The sequence below is a fragment of the Heptranchias perlo genome, chromosome 6 (assembly GCF_035084215.1).
Source record: "Heptranchias perlo isolate sHepPer1 chromosome 6, sHepPer1.hap1, whole genome shotgun sequence".
NCBI lineage: Eukaryota > Metazoa > Chordata > Chondrichthyes > Hexanchiformes > Hexanchidae > Heptranchias > Heptranchias perlo.
Genome location: NC_090330.1, coordinates 59,074,491 through 59,094,924, shown reverse-complemented (window position 1 = coordinate 59,094,924; position 20,434 = coordinate 59,074,491). Strand labels below are relative to the sequence as shown.

General features: G+C 44.5%; 1 protein-coding gene across 2 annotated transcripts in view; it reads left to right on the top strand.

Moving 5' to 3' along the window:
* Positions 1 to 20,434, top strand: part of LOC137323022 (sestrin-3-like) — a 95,674-nt gene that overhangs the window by 40,917 nt on the left and 34,323 nt on the right. For both annotated transcript variants that reach the window (XM_067986366.1, XM_067986367.1), the window contains exon 2: positions 18,081 to 18,146. In XM_067986366.1, coding sequence (XP_067842467.1) covers positions 18,081 to 18,146 — 66 coding nt within the window. The remainder of the gene's footprint in view (positions 1 to 18,080; positions 18,147 to 20,434) is intronic.

Here is a 20,434-nt window from a genome sequence, read left to right as displayed (position 1 = left end):
ACCTTTGTCACTAAGATTGAGACCATCCGTTCAGCTGCCTCTTGCTTCCCTCCCTTCCCCCAGCCCACCAAGCCAAACGTTCCCTAACGCTCCCCCCTCTTTCCCCCCCACCGCCCTAACCCTGAACTCTCGTCTTTTCCTAGTTTCTCTCCGATCTTCCTCTCATGCCCTCTGAGCTCAGAGACCCACCTCCTGCTCCCTCAACCCTATTTCCACCTAACTGCTGACCACCCAACTTCCCTTCTTGGCCTTCATGTTAGCTGATTATGTTAATGGTTCGCTCTCCTCAAATACTGTCCCCCTCCCCTTCAAATCGGCAGTTATCACTTTCTCTCCCCCCCCCCCCCCCCCCCCCACTCAAAATGCACCCTTGACCCCCTCTGTCCTTGCAAACTACTGCCCCACCTCTAACCTCCCTTTCCTCTCAAGTCCTTGAACATGTTGCCGCCTCCCAAATCCGTGCCCATCTTTCCCGCAACTCCATGTTTGAACCCATCCAATCAGGTTTCCGCCTCTGCCACAGTACTGAAACGGCCCTTATCAAAGTCACAAATGACATCCTATGTGACCATGACCATGGTAAACTATCCATCCTCATCCTTCTCGACCTGTCTTCCGCCTTTGACATGATTGACCACAACATCCTCCTCCAGCGTGTCTCCTCCATCATCCAGCTGGGTGGGACTGTGCTCGCCTGGTTCAAAGCCAGAGAATCACCTGCAATGGCTTCTCTTCCCACTCCCACACCGTTGCCTTTCAAGTGCCCCAAGGATCTATCCTTGGCCCCCTCCTATTTCTCATCTACATGCTGTCCCTTGCCGACATCATCTGAAAACACAACGTTCGGTTCCACATGTATGCTGACCACACCCAGTTATACCTCACCACCACATCTCTCAACCCCTCCACTGTCTCTAATTTGTCACACTGCTTGCCCGACATCCAGTCAATGAGCAGAAATTTCCTCCAACTAAATATTGGGAAGACCAAAGCCATTGCCTTCAGTCCCCACCACAAACTCTGTTCTCTAGCCACTGACTCCATCCCTTTCCCTGGCCACTGACTGAGGCTGAACCAGACAGTTCACAACCTTGGCATCCTACGTGACCCTGAGATGAGCTTCCGACCCCATATCTGCTCCATCACCACGACCGGACATTTCCACCTCCGTAACATCGCCTGTCTCCGCCTAGCCTCAGCTCATCTGTTGAAACCCTCCATCCATGACTTTGTTACCTCTAGACTTGACTATTCTAATGCTCTCCTGGCCAGCCTCCCACCTTCCATCCTCTCTAAACTTGAGTTCATCCAAAACGCTGCTGCCCATATCCTAACTCGCACCAAGTCCCGTTCACCCATCACCCCTGTGCTCTCTAACCTTTATTGACTCCTGGTCTGGCAATGTTTGATTTTCAAATTCTCATCCTTGTTTTCAAATCCCTCCATTGCCTTGCCTCACCCTATCTCCGTGACCTCCTCCAACCCTACAATCCTCTGAAATCTCTGTGCTCATCCAACTCTGGCCTCTTGTACATCCCGATTTTTAATCATGCCACCATTGGCGGTTGTGCCTTCAGCTGCCTTGGCCCTAAGCTCTGTAATTCCCATCCTAAACTCCACTGCCTCTCTAACTCTCCTCCTTAAGACACTCCTTAAAATCTACCTCTTTGACCAAGCTTTTGGTCACCTACCTTCATAACTTTATGTAGCTCGGTGTCAAATTTTGTTTGATAATGCCTCTGTGAAGTGACTGGGGACGTTTTACTATGTTAAAGGCGCTGTATAAATGTAAGTTGTTGTAAATGGATGAAGAGGGAAGGAATGGAACAGGAGCTGGGGAGGGGTGCTTGGGGTGGAGGAGGGGGAAGTAGTGTTAGCATTAATTGGGGGAGAGTAGAGAGGGGGAATGCCAGCATGAACAGAAAGACCAAGGGTGCTAACATGAAGGGGGAGGAAAGTGTGCTAGCTTGAAGAGAGCGAAAGAAGAGTTCCATTATGAATTGGAAGGGTTCGAGAACCACTTGCCTCTCAAAGGATGGGCAGTTAGATGTGGTGCAACGTCTCTGAACTGAATGTGGCACGAGTATAGTGCCATTGCGAGCTGGTGGAATGGGGTGCTGGATGTGAGGGAGTGACTGTTGAAAACATTTAAAAGTTTATTTAATGCCCCTGTGCCTTAATTATAGACTAATTAAGATTTTCCTCCTCGATTTAAAGTACAATTAGACATTGTCCTGCAGTTGAGCACAATAGAAGTACAAGTAATGTTCTTTGGCTCAATGCTTTATGGATTAAAAATATTCTGTGTTTCAATAATTTTATGATGTATGTAAGCCGACAGACCATTATTATCTGCATTAATGTCTGATTCACCTATTGCACCTCCATATATGTAAGCCTGCTGAGCTCTACCCATTGAATTGTTGGTGCAAAAATTAAGTTGATTGTGACTTGTAACAATTACTTTTGTTTTTGGTTATAGATTCTGAACCACCGTAGACTTCAAAATGCTGATAAATATCACAAGTCAAAAATCAAAATTTCCTGGTTGAGGCATGCCCCTAGACAGGCCTAGCAAATTTTGCAGCATCAGAGCTCACTTCCTCCCCTTTCAAGGATTTCTAAATTCAACACTGCAAAAACTTCATTTTTGTGCACTTCAGTTTTATTTCCTCCCTGCAATGCAACTGATGAAAGATTGTTGTTGCTGCAGTTTAAGTGATGGCATGTTTATGTCCCATTGTGATGCTACTTTTCATGTGTCATACATGAGATCATTAAGTTTCAGATTTCATGAAAACACAAACTGAATTGCAGAATGTGTTCCAAAAACAGTAATAAACATCCTGAAATGGCTACAGGGTATGGTAGCCTAGTGGTCACGGTACTGGACTAGCAAATAGTCAAGGTTCAAAACCTACCATGGCAGGATGTGAAATTGAAATTCAACAAATCTGGTCATTTGTAGGCTAACGCCATGAAAATTACAATGAAAGCTGTCAGATTGTCATAATGCTCTACTGTCCTTCATGGAAGGGAACCTGCCACCCCTATACAGCCTGGCCTTTATGTGACTCTAGTCTCACTACATGGTTCGGCTCAATGCCCTCCGAGCAACTGTGGATGGACAATATTGCTTTGCCAGTGTTGCCTACATCCCAGGAATAAATATGAAAAAATTCTAATACATTTTTAAAAAAATGTAACTTATTCAGTCACCTTGAAGCAGTCACAAGCCTTGGTCATTGACATTTATTCAAGGCTGCTTTTTATGTTTTTTTTAATGTTGTCAGCTTTTTTGAGGGCTGTAGCAGTTTTTTTTTTTAAGTTGTTCATCGGATTTTGAGAGTTTTGTAGGTTGGCATTTTCTAACCTCCAGACGTAACTCTTCCAATGCTTTCCTGTCCAGCCCAGCCTCCCATCCTCCACCCTCCGTTAATTTCGGCTCATTCAAAACTCTTCTGCCTGTATCCTATCCCGCACCAAGTCCTGTTCAACCATCAATCCTGTCTTTACTAACCTACGTTGGCTCCGAGACCCCCAATGCCTCAAATTTACAATTATCATCCTTGTGTTTAAATTCCATCATGGCCTTGCCCCTCCCTATCTTTGCAACCTCCAACAGTCCAACAACCCTCCCAACTTCTGTTCCTCGGACTCTGATATCTTGTGCACTCTCACCCCTTCGCCCCACGATTAGCAGCCATGCTTCAGCCTAGACCCTAAGCCCTGGAATTCCTTCCCTTAAACCCCTCTGCCTCTTCACCTCCCTCTCTTCCTTTCAAGATCCCCATTAAAAACCTGTCTTTGAGCACCCCCCCCCCCCCCCCCCCTTGTACTCCCTTTGATTTGGTGTAGACTTTTTCCTTCTGCTTCTGAAGTACTTTGAGATGTTTTTTATGCATTAAAGGCTCTGTATAAAATGCAAGCTGCTATTGCTGTTAATTATCTCTTGGTACAGAAATAGTATTGCAGTCATCAGTGGTTTTGTTTCCCCTTCTCCCAGAAAGATGTATTTGCGAAGCTATGATGGAACTCTTTGGGCTCGCTTTTAGGGTCGGGTTTCCAGCGGGGGGGGGGGCCCCGAAAATCCCGATATGAGGTCACGTGACCGGATCGCGCCGCGATCCCGACCACTTCCGGATTCCCCGATGATGTGCGGGGCTGCGTGCGTGGCCCCCGCTGGTGGGAATCCCGCAGGCAATTAAAGCCAGCGGGGTTCCACTTGAGAGTACTTACCTTGCTTGTTGAGGTCAGTTAATGAGCTGAATCAGCTGTCAAAAGAGGAAGTGTGGGATTTTACCTGCATGGCAGAGTGTTTCCCACACTGGGGGAAACAGTCTCTCTCCAACCAGGCGTGTTGCAGCCAGCAGCCTGTGGCAGGTGCCAAGGTGCACCCCACGGGGGAGAGCCCTCACCCACGCAGGAGGCCACCGCGTCACATAGGGCAACCCCTGCCCCCCACCACCCCCCGCCAAGCCAGAGGACAGACCGACACGAAACTGCAGCCCCAGTCCGAGGAACCACCCACCTACCCTGCACAACCCCTCAGACCAACACCTGCCAGATGGGTGGTGCGTGGACACCCTCGGAGGACGAACAGCATGACCAGCCTCGCAGTCCACGCCGTCCGCCGCAGAGACGTGGAGCCCCCCAACACGGGGTTGTTGCACGCCCACCTGCACAGCAGGAGGGAGGGCTACCACAGAGAGAGACGCATCGCAGAGGGCACTACCCTCGCCACAGGGTCCACAGACCGAGGCGCAGCTCCCCGGACCTCTCCGAGCAGCAGTGCACACGGAGGCGTAGATTCGCTCGACATGTAGTCGTGGAGATCTGCAGGCTCTTTCATGCCGAGCGGCTCCTGGCTGGCCCCAGCACCAACTGCTTACCTGTCGCTGTCAAAGTCACCACTGCCCTCCACAACTTCTCCTCCGCATCTTTCCAGGGTGCAGCCGGCTACACCTCGGATGTGTCTCAGTCGTCTGCGCGGAAGAGCCCTGCAAATACACCTGCACCTACTCTGCAGTAACACGATGGGTGGCATCAGTGGTGGGTCCTCATAGTGATACCCAGGAGCGGGCATTATTGGACACAACAGACAGGATTCGCGGAGACATGGCAGTGGTGGTGCCAATATAATGTGTGCTGTTTGTTGCTCTGAAATTCAATATAGGTAACACCCATGGCAAACCCTCCGACACCCTTGTGCACCCCCTTCATGCTCACGGAACATTTGCCTTACGCTGCCTACTGCACATATGTGATGCATGCCCTGTGGCTGCAGCACAGGTGGTGGCAGGTTGAGTGAGGCTGGCCGTGAGGGAGATGCACGAGAGGGTGAGTATGGGATAGAGCCATGAGATTGTATGAGGATTGGGTCGCGTGTTAGTGGCAGGATGAGTACTGGCGAGGTGAGTAGGTGGAGGTAAGATGAGGATGGGGTTTGAGTGGGTATGAGGGGTGATGTGACAGAGTAGTGTTGGCGGTGCCGAAGGAGATGTGGGGTTGGGGCAGTGTTGTGGCAGATGGAGTGTAGGGGATAGACTTCGTGTTCTCACTGTGGCTGACCTACTGAGGTCATTGCAGCGCCTCCTGCACTGTATGCAGGTGGGCGATATGTTGGTTGCGCAGGTGACCCCCTCTGCCACCTCGAGCCAGGCCTTGGTGGCAGAGGCTGGCCGCTTCCTCCCGCCCGCCGGGTGGAAGATCTCTGTCTTCGCCCTCCTCCTCACCCCATCTGATGATACCTGGGGTGAGGCATCATTAAACTGGGAGCAGCCTTCCCCCTGGGCTGCTCCATGCTGAAATTTGTTCCATTGGTTGCAGCATCTGTCAGTGGAGGACTGCCCCTTTAACTAGAGAGCCTCCAGCTGACAGATCATACTGCGCATGCGCAGCCCGCCCGACGCGCAGACCAGCAGCGTGGACTCCGGAGGAGCAGGTAATTGATTCCTATAAGTGTGTTGCCTGCTACGATCGCGCGGGCAACCCACTAATTTCACCGAGCGTGTTGACCACGCTCCCGAAACCCAACCCGCCGGAAACCCGCAGGCCTGGTAACATCGAGCCCTTTGCCTCCCTCAACGTTTTCTTCTTTGTACTACCGTCACTCACTTAAAATCCTAAAATTGGCCTCATCTAATCACTAAAGATCAAGGGAAACGAAGATATCCCTCTCATCTATCCCTTCTCTAGCGTTCTATCTCCCTCTCATCATTGGGCTATGTTCCTTTAATTTCTCCTCACTACGTGGTGTATATTCATGTCATCAAGAATTTGTCACTGGCACAAAGTGGGGGGGGGGAGGTCCTCGTTTTCCTTTGTTGTCCTTCATCTTGGCTTTGCTTCTTCCTGGATCTTATTTGTGGATTTAGTAGTTGTACTGTGTATAAAACCTACTTTAGAACTGTACTGAGCAGAGTAATCTAAATCATACCACAGCCCTGTCACTAAGCCAACTGCCTTCCAATATCCAAGAAATATCACCTTCATCGACCTCCTGTTTCTCTTTCTTCCTCCCCCCCCCTCACCACCACTGCTGCTGAGACCCTAGTCCATTCCTTCTTCATCTCAAGGCTTGACTTCTTGAATGATCTCTGCCACCCTCCCTCCACAATCTGTAACATGCAAAATGCCACAGTTCTTGTTTTCTCCCACATAAAGTTCCCCCTTCTCTCTTTCTCTTTCTCACCACCCCACCCCACCCCACTCCCCCAGAAAACTGTTTTTGTCAAGCTTCACATCAGCTTGACTCAGTCAGTTGTGGATTCAAGTCTCATTATCAATGCGAGCACATACTCTGAGCTAGATTGACACTTCAAATGGAGTGCTGCATTGTGTGAGGTGTGGCCTCATAGGGCCTCAGTTTAACATCTCATCTATCTGCCCATACATGTTGACATCAAAAAACTATGACACTGCAAAAAAGTGTCGGGCATTCTCCCAATATCCTGACCAACATTCCTTCTTCGTATAATGTAGCCAAGAGCACACTAATTGGTAATTCTTTCATTTATGGTTTGTGGGATCTTGCTGTGCACACATTGGCTGCAGCATTTTCATACATAAGTGACTGTGCTTCAAAAGTAATTGGTTGTGGAGCATTTGGGACATCCTGAGGATGTGAAAGTTGTTAAAAATTCTGTGTACGGTATTGTATAAATGCAAGTTTTTTTTTTCCTCTGTCCTCTCTAGCCTCCTTTCTCCCTTTTTAACATTTTGGGTTTTATAAATAGAGGCATACAATACCAGGGTTAAATAATAGTCATAAATTTGTACAAGGATATACGTCAGTTAGTACTATGTTCGGTTTTGGGCACCCTCATTATAGAAAGGACATTAAAGCCATAGAGAATGTACAGTGTAGGTTCAACAGGACAATGCCAAAGATGGGAAACGATTGTTATAAGGAGAGATTTGAGATACTGGGACTATTTCCACTGAAGCAGAGAAGGCTTAGAGGAGAGTTGATAGAGGTTTTAAAAGTATGAAGAGTTTTGATAGTGAAAAGGGAAAGTCTATTTCCCCAACTGGGGAGTCGGTGATTACCATCATCAATTTTAAAACTGTCGCAAGGTTTGGAAGGAGGTTTTATTAAATAAATTCTGACAGTGTTAGAAAATTGAATGCTAGGCACAGGGAGTGGTTGAGGCAGAAACCATTGATTCCTTTAAGGGAAAGTTGAATATATATCTGAAGATACTGGACGAAGGGGAGAGAGTGGGGCAATGTGATTAGATTTTTTGGATCGCTCTAACAAAGAGCTGACAGGCACAATGGGCTAAATGGCCTCCTTCTGTGCTGTAAACTTCAATGGTTCTCTTCTTTTGTATTGATTTATAAAATATTTGATATCCTGTTCAAATGCTTTGCCCCACCCTGCTGCTGTAATCCCCTGCAGCAGTACCACCATCCATCCTTGTATGCAGCCTCCTGCCCTAGTATAGGTAAACTTCTCATCTCCACTCCACTGTCGATGGTTGTTTAACCACTTTAGCCCCTTCCTCTGGAACATTATTTAAATTCCTTCTGCATCATCGCCATTTTTCCTGCTTTCAAAAGCTTCCTTCAAACCTAAAAGGAAAAAAAGGCTTGCATTTATATTGTGCTTTTCATGACCTCGGGTCGTCCCAAAGCACTTCACATTTCAAAAGTATTTCATTGGCTGTGGTCACCGTTGTAATGTAGGAAACCTTTCCCTTTGATCTTTTGTTTTGCTTCCCCTTTTCTTTCCTGCTTAGTATCTTTTTTTATTCTGTAAAATGCTCTTAAGGCATTGTTCTCTATGTAAGAGTAAATGCAAGTTGTTTCCTCAATTATTTGGTTATCTGTTTTATTTTTTATACTTTATTTTTGTAACTGTAGGTTTACTTTAATATGAAGCAGACAAAATTTATTCCTAAATGAATACCTTTTCCAGGTAATTTGGTAACGTTCCCAATGAAATGAAAAACAAGGTTACACAATAGTGCAAGTTTGAACAAGCAATGTTTTTTTTGCCTTGGGAATCTCATTGTACAAACCTATCACAATGCAGTGAAAACCAGTGTAGAAACTCCTCCTCCCCCTCCCATCACTGGCTGTGTTCCATAAGAAAAAACATAGAGAAAAGGCCAATCATGCAATGCAGCTTATTCCTTCCACAGAACATGTGCCTTTGCATTCTGTCATAGACTCTAACAAATCCAGTTCCTCCCTGCCAACCCTTCCTCCTCCTCCCACCCCCCCCCCCCACTACCACCACAGACCCTGAAGGCAAATTGAGCACTATTTCGTGACTTACCATGATTTTCAACTTCTAAGCTTTACAGTAATGTACTTCATTTTAATGATTTTTGTAGTGTACCATATATTTTTAGATTTAAATTTGGATATCTATCCAAAAGTATATCTTACAAAAATAAAATTGGATTGATTTCATATTTTTGTCCTACACACATACAGCAATTAGGGGTTCCGGCCACTTCAGGTTCTGCTATATATTAGAAAATTGATTAAATGAGGTGTGGAAACAATTTATAATGAAGTTAATTGAATAATAATTGATTTTATGATGCTTAGTATTCCTATCTTGCCGTAATCAAATGTTTATCTCGTCCATAATTCACACAGTCATAGTTTGTTCCTTTTTAGGTTGTACACTTAAAAACAAAATTAACCAGTTGTTTGATGAGTCAGCTCAGTGTTATCCCACTGCGGGCATATGTTCCCTGCCGCCCCCCCGCCCCAATAGATTGTCACAGGTCAGGTCACTGGAGCTAAATGAACAGGGTAGAAAGCCTACTGTCAGGCAACCAGCAGTCTGGTAAAGAAATCCACCTGACTCTCTCTTTCTTCATTCTCCTGTGGAGAGAGGAGAAGACGACTCTCTAATCAATGCCTCTCTGCAGGACTAGTGCAGTTTGCAACGGTGGATTGAACCTGTGATCCTGCTCTTTATGGCATTGTGTTGAGGCTAGATTTTCTGATTGGCATTACTTTAACACTGGCAGTAACCTATTTTTACCTGATCGTAAAGTCTAGGCTTTGGTGTTTCAGTATGTATATTTTCACATCGTTCACCTGACGAAGGAAGAAGCCTCCGAAAGCTTGTGAATTTAAAATAAAATTGCTGGACTATAACTTGGTGTTGTAAAATTGTTTACAATTTTCAGTATGTAAGTGAGTAGATAGTGAGGCCTGAATGCCTACCACATCTGGTATTGTGGAAACTAAAGACCGCTCCTTTTGATTTTTGGTTGGACGACGTGTGATAGAATGGCTCACTTTTCTATTTACTGAAAGAATAATATCCACACAACAACTTGTATTTATATAGTGCCTTTAACATAGTAAATCGTCCCTAGGCACTTCACAGGAGCGTTTTCAAACAAAGTTTGACACCGAGCTACTCAAGGAGATATTAGGACAGGTGACCAAAAGCTTAGTCAAAGAGGTAGGTATTAAGGAGCATCTTAAAGGAGGAGAGAGAGGTTTAGGGAGGGAATTCCAGAAGTTTAGGATCTAGGCAGCTGAAGGCACGGCTGCCATTGGAGGAGCGATTAAAATCGGGGATGCGCATGAGGCAAGAATTGGAGGAGCGCAGAGATCGCTGAGGATTATAGAGCTGGAGGATGTTAGAGATGGGGAGGGGCATCGAGGGATTTAAAAGCAAGGATGAGAATTTTAAAATCGAAGCGTTCCCAACTGGGGGCCAATGTAGGTCGGTGAGCACGGGTGATGGGTGAACGGGACTTGGTGCAAGTTAGGATACGGGCAGCAGAGTTTTGGATGAGCTCAAGTTTATGGTGGGTGGAAGATGGGAGGCCAGCCAGGAGAGCATTGGAATAGTCAAGTCTAGAGGTAACAAAGGCATGGATGAGAGTTTCAGCAGCAGATGAGCTGAGGCAGGGGCGGAGATGGGCGATGTCACAGTAGAAATAGCACTGCAACTTTAACCGAAAACATTGGATCTTGTTTAACCAGTAACTGGCTTCATGCCCCCAAAACATGGGCTATAATATTAGTCTATGTTTATACTAACTTTGTTGATTCCCACCGTTAAGGGGGTCAGAACTTTATTTTCTAGATCGAATGGAATTTATTGATGATACTGTGTCTCTAATCCATTTAATTGCAATGCGTTTCTTTAGCGGGTTTTCATTTTCTTCTTTAGACAATACTTTTTTGGCTGGATAGTCATTACCTATTTATCTTTCTAATTGTGATTAAACAATGTAACTTGTGGACTTCTAGTTCCTCTAATACTGATCCTGTGACCTTCAGTTTATTATTTGCGTCAGAATGACGTCATGAGGTGGGCTTTACACAGCAGTCACAAGTCCAAAGTGATGTTGCTTATCAATAATTCTTAGAAAAAGAAATCCCCTGGTAACTCAGATGATTTAAATAAGTGGAGAGTATTTTTTTTTCATGAGAAACAAAGGTAAAGCATTGGTTATTGAGTGCCTAGTTTTCATTTTTACACTTAATGTTCGGAAGTGTCAATCAAAAACTAGTGATTAAATGACAGTAATCTTGGGTTTTAAAGATTGCTGGAGGAAGCAAATGCTGGGAGTGGTAAGGAGTTTTGAAATCCTGGGGTGGGGGGCAGAATATTAGTAGGAAATTGGGTGACTCTTAAACACAGTGAGTATGCAGAGAGGGGGAGAACTTTGTAGAACAGAAGCTGACAGCAACAACTGATGGGATATGCTGGTTGCATTGATAAATAATAGAGAAAATGTATTTATGGACACCAGCCAATGGGAAAACTTTGGTAGCCAGAGGTTTTCTAACATTGATCTTCAACTGTGATGGTTGTGGATATTTTGGTGGTGGGATTCTGGGAGTATGTCTTCATGTATCACATATGCAAGTATAAAAGGGAGCAGCAAATATTGAAAAATTGGGTGATCAGAGCACATGCCTGTAAAGCAACACCCTCATTAAAATTCACAAACTGCTATGGTGGGGTTTGAACTTGTGTTCTCTGGATTATTAACATAACCACTGTGCTACCAGGATCGCCTGGGCGCAGTGGATATCAGAAAATCGGGCTGGCCTGTGGACACTGCCATAAAGGAATTTGCCCAATTTTTCTTGCAGTAGTCTAAATGAGAAGGAAAATTGATTGGGTTACTTTGCCTGTATGTGCTTTGCCCAATTTTCCAATATTTGCTGCACCCAGGCAATCCATTGTGCCGCTTGGACCCAGGTAAGTCCCCCTTTGCATGCCGAATTCTTGTGTTAAGGATTGTTAAAGGGAAAACAAGTATTTGACATTGAAGATAAATTTAATTTCTTGGAGGTACTTTGAGCAATGAAAGAGACGTAAAAGTTAGTTTAAGGCCATAGGAAATGGGGAGGCCAAGAATGTCAATTTTTAGATGAAAGTTTATGTGGCAAGCCATTAAAGGTGAAGAATTGTAGCTGTTGGTTAGACTTTGAGGCATGTGAAGAAATTGTTGAAAAACAGTTTTTAAGTCCCTCTCTTGCAGACCATTGAGGTTGTGTGCACGGAGAGCAAGCATTCTGGAGGGAATGATGATGCAAGTACAATGAAACTTGCATTTATATAGTGCCCTTAATGTACAAAATACCCTAAGATGTTTCATGAAGTATCATGGCAATAGGCACCAAGGAAGAATTAGAAGAAGTGGCCTACACTATGGTTCAAGGTGTTTGAGGCTTTTGAAGGTACATCAAAGCGGACAGATTTAGGAAGGAAGTTCCAGAGTCTAGAAGCTTGATGGTTTAGTAGAGCAGAGTGAAAGGAGGCAGCTCGTAGTAGGCTAAAGTCAGTAGCGCAGATGGTATGAGCTGGGACGTAGGCCTGGAACAGGTTCCAGAGGTAGAAGAATTTGTAGACCAGGATAAGGGTTTTGAAATCGATGCATTTTAGGAAATGGGAAACTAGTGAAGCCTGACAAGGAAACGGTGATGGGTGAGTGAAGCTTCGTACAGGATAAGATGCAGATGGTAGCGCTTTGCATGAATTAGGGGTTGTCCGCAGTCAAACTCGATAGGGAGGAAAGTGTTGGAGAAATCGTACCTAAATATGACAGCGGTGCAGATGAGAGTGGGAGGGGGGAGAAGGTAGGAACGTAAATGGGTGATGTTATGTAGATGGAAATGTTGGTGATGGAGTGGGTGTTGGATTTGCTCAGCTCATGGTCAACAGGACACTGTGCATCATCAGGATCAGAGAGAGAGCACAGCCGGGCAAGGGATGAGGTCAGGAGCTAAGATGTGGAATTTATGACATCAACCAAATAGGCTTGGGCCTTGCCAATGTTAAGCTGCAGAAACTTCAACTTTGACAGTGGGCAAACAAGTCAGTTGTGCACCATGCAAGGGTGGGAGGTCATGAGGGATTTAATGAGGATAATGGTGTTAAAAACAGAAACAAGGGAGTTGTTTTCCAGTTGACAGGTAGTGTCATGATTAGTTGCAAGCCGGAGGAGGTTGAGGGGTGAGAGTTAATGACTCAACTAATGGAGCTGGGGGATATTTTTCCTGGGAAGAAGGTTGGAGACCGGCTGGGTGAGAAACTTGGGTAGAGCTCCCAAGGTGGTCGTTTTTCAGAGATCCCCGAGGTTGCGAGGTCTTGCATGATAGCAAGATCAGGAGGATGGCTGTTGGTTGAGTTGATATGCAGAGTGCCATTGATTCAAGGACAGGAAAGTGGAGATGTTGGAAGTGAGCGAGTAGGAGTTTAAGTCACTAACAGAGATGCTTGGTGCAAAGGTTAAATGAAGAAAATAGGGAAGTGATTTTAGGAGGATAGTGGACTGAGGCTTTGAAGGAGGGGTGGAATAGGGTCTTGTGCTCAAAGAAGGGGAAAGCACCAGAAGGATAAGGGGTGTGGAGTGGATAGATTTTGATGCTGAGTAGAGGAGACAATTGTTATGCTTTTTTGGTCTTTTCTGTCCTTATCCTGCATACTTTTGGCTTCTGTATTTCAGATTACTCTCAAGTGAGTTCTTAGTTCCTCATAGTCTTGAGAGTATGTTCACTGGCCTTGATATCTCGGCAAATGTAAGATGCTCAAAATGACGAACAGAAAACCTTTCTTTTAAATTTAAAATTCTGTCTACTGGATCCATGTTGTGCTCCACAGAATTTTCACATGGGTTGTGGGTTCAAGTCCCACTTCAGAGACTTGAGCGCATAATCTAGGATGACACTTCAGTGCAGCACTCCCTCAGTACTGCACTGATCGAAGGTGTAGTCTTTTGGATGAGATGTTAAACTGAGGCTCCATCTGCCCTCTCGGGTGGATGTAAAAGATCCCATGGTACTTCTGAAGAGAAGCAGGGGAATTCTCCCTGGTGTCCTGACCAACATTTTACCCTCAACCAACATCACTAAAACATATGATCTGGTCATTTATATCATTGCTGTTTTAGAACCATAGAAAAGATACAGCACAGAAGGGGGCCATTCGGCCTATCGTGTTCGCACCGGCTCGAAGGACAACCAAGTGCCCATTCTAATCCCACCTTCTAGCACCCGGTCCATAGCCCTGCAGCTTACAGCACTTTAGATGCAGGTCCAGGTACTTCTCAAAAGAGTTGACGGTCCCTGCCTTTACCACCAATTTTGGCAGTGAATTCCATACACCCACTGGGTAAAAAAGTTTTTCCTCATGTTCCCTCTAATCCTTCCGCCAATCAGCTTAAATCTATGTCCTCTAGTTCTTGAACTCTCCGCTAGGGGAAACAGGTACTTCCTGTCTATCTGGGCCCCTCATAATTTTGTACACCTCAATCAAGTCTCCCCTCAGCCTCCTCTGCTCCAAGGAAAGCAACCCCAGCCTATCCAATCTCTCCACATAGCTGCAATTTTCAAGCCCTGGCAACATTCTTGTAAATCTTCTCTGCACACTCTCCAGAGCAATTACATCCTTCCTGTAATGTGGTGACCAGAACTGTGCACAATATTCCTGCTGTGGCCTTACCAGCATTTTATACAGTTCCATCATTACATCCCTGCTTTTGTATTCTATACCTCAGCTAATAACGGAGAGCATTCCGTATGCCTTCTTCACAACTTTATCTATCTTTACTGCCACCTTCAGGGACCTGTGCACATGCACTCCAAGGTCTCTCACTTCCTCTACCCCTCCCAATATATTCCCATTTACTGTGTATTCCCTTTTACTGTTTGCCCTCCCTAAGTCCATTACCTCACACTTCTCCGGGTTGAACTCCATTTGCCACTTTTCTGCCCACTCCACCAACCCATTGATATCTTCTTGGAGTCTCCAGCTATCCTTTTCACTATCAACTACACGGCCAATTTTTGTGTCGTCAGCAAATTTGCCGATCATGCCCCCTACATTCAAGTCCAAATCATTAATATACACCACAAACAGCAAGGGACCCAACACTGAGCCCTGTGGCACACCACTGGAAACGGATTTCTATCCGCAAAGACATCCATCGACTTTTACCCTTTGTTTCCTGTTACTGAGCCAAATTTTTGGATCCAATTGGCCACATTTCCCTGTATCCCATGGTCTTTTACCTTTCTGACCAGTCTGCCATGTGGGACCTTGTCAAATGCCTTACTAAAATCCATGTAGACAACATCCACTGCACTACCCTCATCAATCCTCCTTGTCACTTCCTCAAAGAATTCAATCAGATTTGTAAGGCATGACCTTCCCTGAACAAATCCATGCTGACTATCCCTGATTAAACCATGCCTTTCCAAGTGACAGTTTATCCTATATCTCAGTATTGATTCTAATAGTTCGCCCACCACCGAGGTAAGACTGACCGGGCTATAATTGTTCAGCCTTTCCCTCGTACCCTTTTTAAACAATGGTACTACGTTTGCAGTCTTCCAGTCCTCCGGTCCCTCCCCTGTATCTAGTGAGGATTGGAAAATGATCCTCAGAGCATCCGCTATTTCCTCCCTGGCTTCCTTCAATAGCCTAGGAAACAATCCATCCGGCCCTGGTGATTAATCAACTTTCAAGGATTCCAGTCCCTCTAGTACTTCCTCTCTCGTTATGTTTACCTTATCCAATATTTCACACCTCTCCTCTTTAACTACTACGTCCGGATCATCCCTTTCCTTTGTGAATACGGAGACAAAATATTCATTTAAAACCCTACCCGCATCCTCTGCTTCCACACACAAGTTCTGTTTGTGGGACCTTGCTGTGTTTATCTACATTACAACAGTGACTAGACTTCAGAAGTACTTCATTGGCTGTAAAGCACTTTGAAATACCTTGAGGTCATACAAGGGGGCGACATAAATGCAAGTTTTTTTTATTCTTTCACATCTTCCAAAAAAACAGTAGAATATCACATTTCAGATTTTACATATGGAGCACATTTTTTGAACAAGCAAATAAAGGTGAGTTATATTTATAGTAGATATTATGCTATAACTGAAGAGGAAAATGTTAATATTACAATCTCTATGCCAAGTAGTTAACATTTAAATGCATAGTTGTTATTCTGATTTCCCCCCCGCCACCCCACCACAAACTGCGGGAACTAACAATCTCTTTTAAAGTTTCAAGCTGATGATTTGATCAGTTCACACTCAAATACTCCTGCAGCTATTGGAGTTTTGAGTAACTGTCAAAAGTAACTGCCTGTCATGCTTATAATTGAGCAAATCACTTTGTTTTTCTTTGAATGTGCCTTGGCTCTTCCCTCCAGCCTGTGGCCTCAGACAACTGAACTACTAATCCTCGCAAAATTGTATCTAGTTAGGTGGAAGACATGGTTTTGAATGCAGTCGTTTTTTAAAACTCCTTGGGTGCTCTGACTAAATTAAAGAAAACACTACCTAGCTAAAACTAGACAAAAAGGCTTCATATTTATCACAATTGATATTAAAAAGGGAGAGAGGATGGGACCTTGGAAAGCCAAAACACCAGAGTTAATGGAAAAAAATTGAGGATGAACTATCAATTACAACACATAGTGCTGAGAGATTTGAGAGGAAAATAAATAGCGATGAATATGGATTTGAGGGTGACCAAATGAAGTGCACAATGCCATTCTAAACTGAAGAATGTATTTAAAAGCCTATTTTAGGCTCATTCGTTTCATACATTGTACTTGTATCTTGGGCACCCGCATTTAAATCCAGCTCAGACTGATGGGATGAAATGTCGTCTGCTTATTGGCTTCAAGAGCCCATTCTGAAATGATGTTGGACAGTTTTAACCATTTTCTAGTCACCGAGCACAACACATAATTGTCCCTAATTTGGCAATCCCATTCCAAAGACCACAAGATTGGTGTGTAGATATGCATATTGTAGGTGTAGTGTGCTGAGAGCATTTATCCATGCTATAGCAGACCTGGAGTGCTTGATGCTGAAACAGGATGCAAAAATTCATTAAATAGGTTTAAATAGAGTTTAATTTCCTTCTTTTACACTAATAATAATTCCTCCAAATAAACCCACATTGGAGGAAGAATTCCGATATTCATATGTAGCAAATTATAAATGAGTGCCAGTGTTCTTCATAATTTTGTAACAGAGTGCACAGACATTTTGTGTGTTTGTTTATATTGATGTCTAAGTAAGAATGATGTGGAGATGCCGGTGATGGACTGGGGTGGACAAATGTAAGGAATCTTACAACACCAGGTTATAGTCCAACAGTTTTATTTGAAAATCACAAGCTTTCGGAGGCTTTCTCCTTCGTCAGGTGAGTGTCGAGATTCATTGAAAATTACCGCATATATAGTCATAGAACAATGCCTGGTGATTACAGATAATCTTTCCCACAGCCCGTTATCGAGGCCATCAAATTAATTGAATAGTGTTCAGACAGAGAAACCTTTTTTTAAAAAAAGTTATCTGTTTTTAATACAACTGGTCATTCTCTCTTTTTCTCTTCCTTTCGGATGTTTCTCGCTCTCCCTCTCTTTCTTTGGTTCTGGCCGTTTGTATATTCAGTTGTCTGGGGTATCTAAGGTTTCTCTGTCTGAACACTATTCAATTAATTTGATGGCCTTGATAACGGGCTGTGGGAAAGATTATCTGTAATCACCAGGCCTTGTTCTATGACTATATATGCGGTAATTTTCAATGAATCTCGACACTCACCTGACGAAGGAGAAAGCCTCCGACAGCTTGTGATTTTCAAATAAAACTGTTGGACTATAACCTGGTGTTGTAAGATTCCTTACATAAGTAAGAATAATTACACAGTGGCAAATTAATAACCTGTTCAAATGATCTCACTCTAATGAACTCCCAAGATCAGTTACAACCTTAATCACTCATCCTACTATCTTATTTTCAGAATGACTGTGTGTGAACAAGATCTGATCAGACAGGACACTTTGTTGTGTAGTTCTAAAGTTGCAAGTTTATATGGGGAGGTTTTCCAAAAGGAAATGACTGAACACCACAGTGTAATCAGAGTCTAGAAGGAATCTGCAAACCTGCTCTTGATCATTAAATATTGAAGTGTGTGCATATGGAGAAATGTTTGCACCCATATGTACAAACAAATTGTAACCATAAGTCTGATTTTGTAGTCCATGTCAGTCTGTTAGAGCTTTCAAAATATTTCAGCGATGATTCTAATCAGTAACACTTTCTATCAACAGGAAAAAGGTGCGAGAATCCCTCCACCTCCGATAACTGGACCAACTGCCTTTATACCAGAGAAAGAGGTAGCTTTTCTATACGTTCAGTAATAGTTCAAGTAATCAAAATTGTTGAGGGATTTGTTGCATTTTTATAAATATGTTGATACTCTGGAAAGTAACCATGTGATGCAAACTTTACATGTGATTCTTTGAAGTGGGACATACACTTCGTATATGAAATGTGACCGATGTATGTGAGATGCCAGACTTTTAATTATAATGACTGTAAATGTAAAAAACCCAAAAACAAAGTATAACCAGAACAAAAACTTGCATTTATATAACGCATAAATTTGTCCCAAGACCTTCAGAGGCGTAAAGAAAAAATAGACCCTGAGCAAAAGCAGGAGCTATTAGGAGAGGTGAGCAAAAGCTCGGTCAAAGAGATGGTTCTAAGTTGTGCCTTAAGAGGAGAGGGAGGTGGAGAGGCAGAGGTTCATGAAGGGAATTCCAGAATGTGGGCCAAAGGCAGCTGAAGGCATGGCTGCCAATGGTATAGTGAAGGGAGTGGGAAGTACAAAAGGCCAGTGTCAGAGGAATAGAGTTTTGGGTCGGGGAGGGGGGAGGAGAGGAGGTGTGGATTAGTGGTGGTATGGTAGAACTGAAAGAGGTTACAGATACGGGGAGGGGTGAGGCCATGAAAAGATTTAAACACAAGGATGAGAATTTAAATTTGAGGCATTAGGGGACATGAGCCAATGTTGGTCAGCAAAACAAAAGAGATGATGGGTGACTAGGACTTAATGTGGGATAGGATCTGGCAGCAGAGTTTTGGAGTTGAAGTATATAGAGAGTGTCGGTTAGGAAACCGGGAAAGGGAGCATTGGAATAGTCGAGCTTGTAGGTGATAAAGGTTTGGATGAGAGTTTCAGCAGCAGATGGGCTGAGTCGGAGGAGGAGGAAGTAGGCAATGATATGGCAGTGGAAGTCGATGATCTTTGATGGATAGGAAATGTGTTTGGAAACTCAACTCGGGGTTGAATAGGACACTCGGGTTGCGAACAATCTTGTTCAGCCTAGGGAGGGGAATGGAGTTGGTGGCAAGGGTACGGAATTTGTGGCAGGGACCAAAGCCGATGGACACTGTCTTCCCAGTGTTTAACTGGAGAAAATTGTAGCTCAAGGCTGGATGTCGGACAAGGCATTTGACAGTGTAGCGGCACTGGTGGAGAGGTAGCTGGGTGTCGGAAGCAGACTCCCTGTCTGTTGCTGATGTCGCCAAGGTGAAGCATGTAGATGAAGAGGAGGAGGCAAAGGAAAAAATTTTGGGAGACTCCAGAGATAATAGTGCAGCCGCAGGAAAAGAAGCCATTGCTAGAGGTGGTCTGGTTATGATTGGATAGGTGAGTGTGGAACCAAACTAGGGCAGTCCTACTGAGCTGGACAATGGAGAAGAGACGTTGGAGACACATGGTGTGATCAACCATATCAAAGGTCACAGAGGACGAGGAAATAAAATCAATCACAACCACAGAGGATGTCGTTTGTGATTTTGATTAAAGCCATTTCAGTGCTGTGGCAGGGTCAAAAACTTAATTGAAGAGATTCAAACATGGGAGTTGTGGGAAAGATGGGCACGAATTCGGGAGGCAACAACGCATTCGAGGACTTTGGAGTGGAACAGAAAATTGGAAATAGGGCAATCCATTGCCAGGATAGAAGGGTCAAGGGTGAGTTTTTTGAGGAGCCGATGGTGGTGGTTTTGGACAGTAGCTGAGGCGAGGGAACCATTTACAATGTCAGCTATCATGGGGTTCAGGAAGGGAGGTTGGGTGGTTGTCTGTTTAGTGGGAATGGGGTAAGGGAGCAGGAAGACGAGCTTAGAGAGGACATGAGGGGAGATAAACTAATGAGAATGGGAGCTCGGGGCTAGTGCAGGTGGGAAGCTGGGGGGAGGTTTGGCTTGGTAGGCAATGGGAAAGCAGTTGAATGGAGGTTTCAACCTTGGTGACAAAGAAGTCGATGAGTTCCATGCACTTGAGGCTGAAGGAGGCAGGGGAAAGGGATTTAAGAAGGCAGTTGGTGGTGGAGAAAAAAAGGGGTTATCGTTACACTCCAGGATGATCCTAGAGTAGTGAGTGAGGCCCGATAGGGCTTGATATATTTCAGCCAGATCTGGTGAGGGAAAGTCAAGCTAGTTGTGCACAAGAGTGCGATCCTGGGACTTCAGCCTCGTGGTGCACTCTTCGGTGCAGTCCTCTTGTCCAGTGCTGGGGTGGGGGGAGGAACATAAAATCTGCCCTTTGTCAGAAGTTTGAACCCAAGCCCTCTTTAGTGATCCATTACAGCACTAATATACCATGGACCTGCTC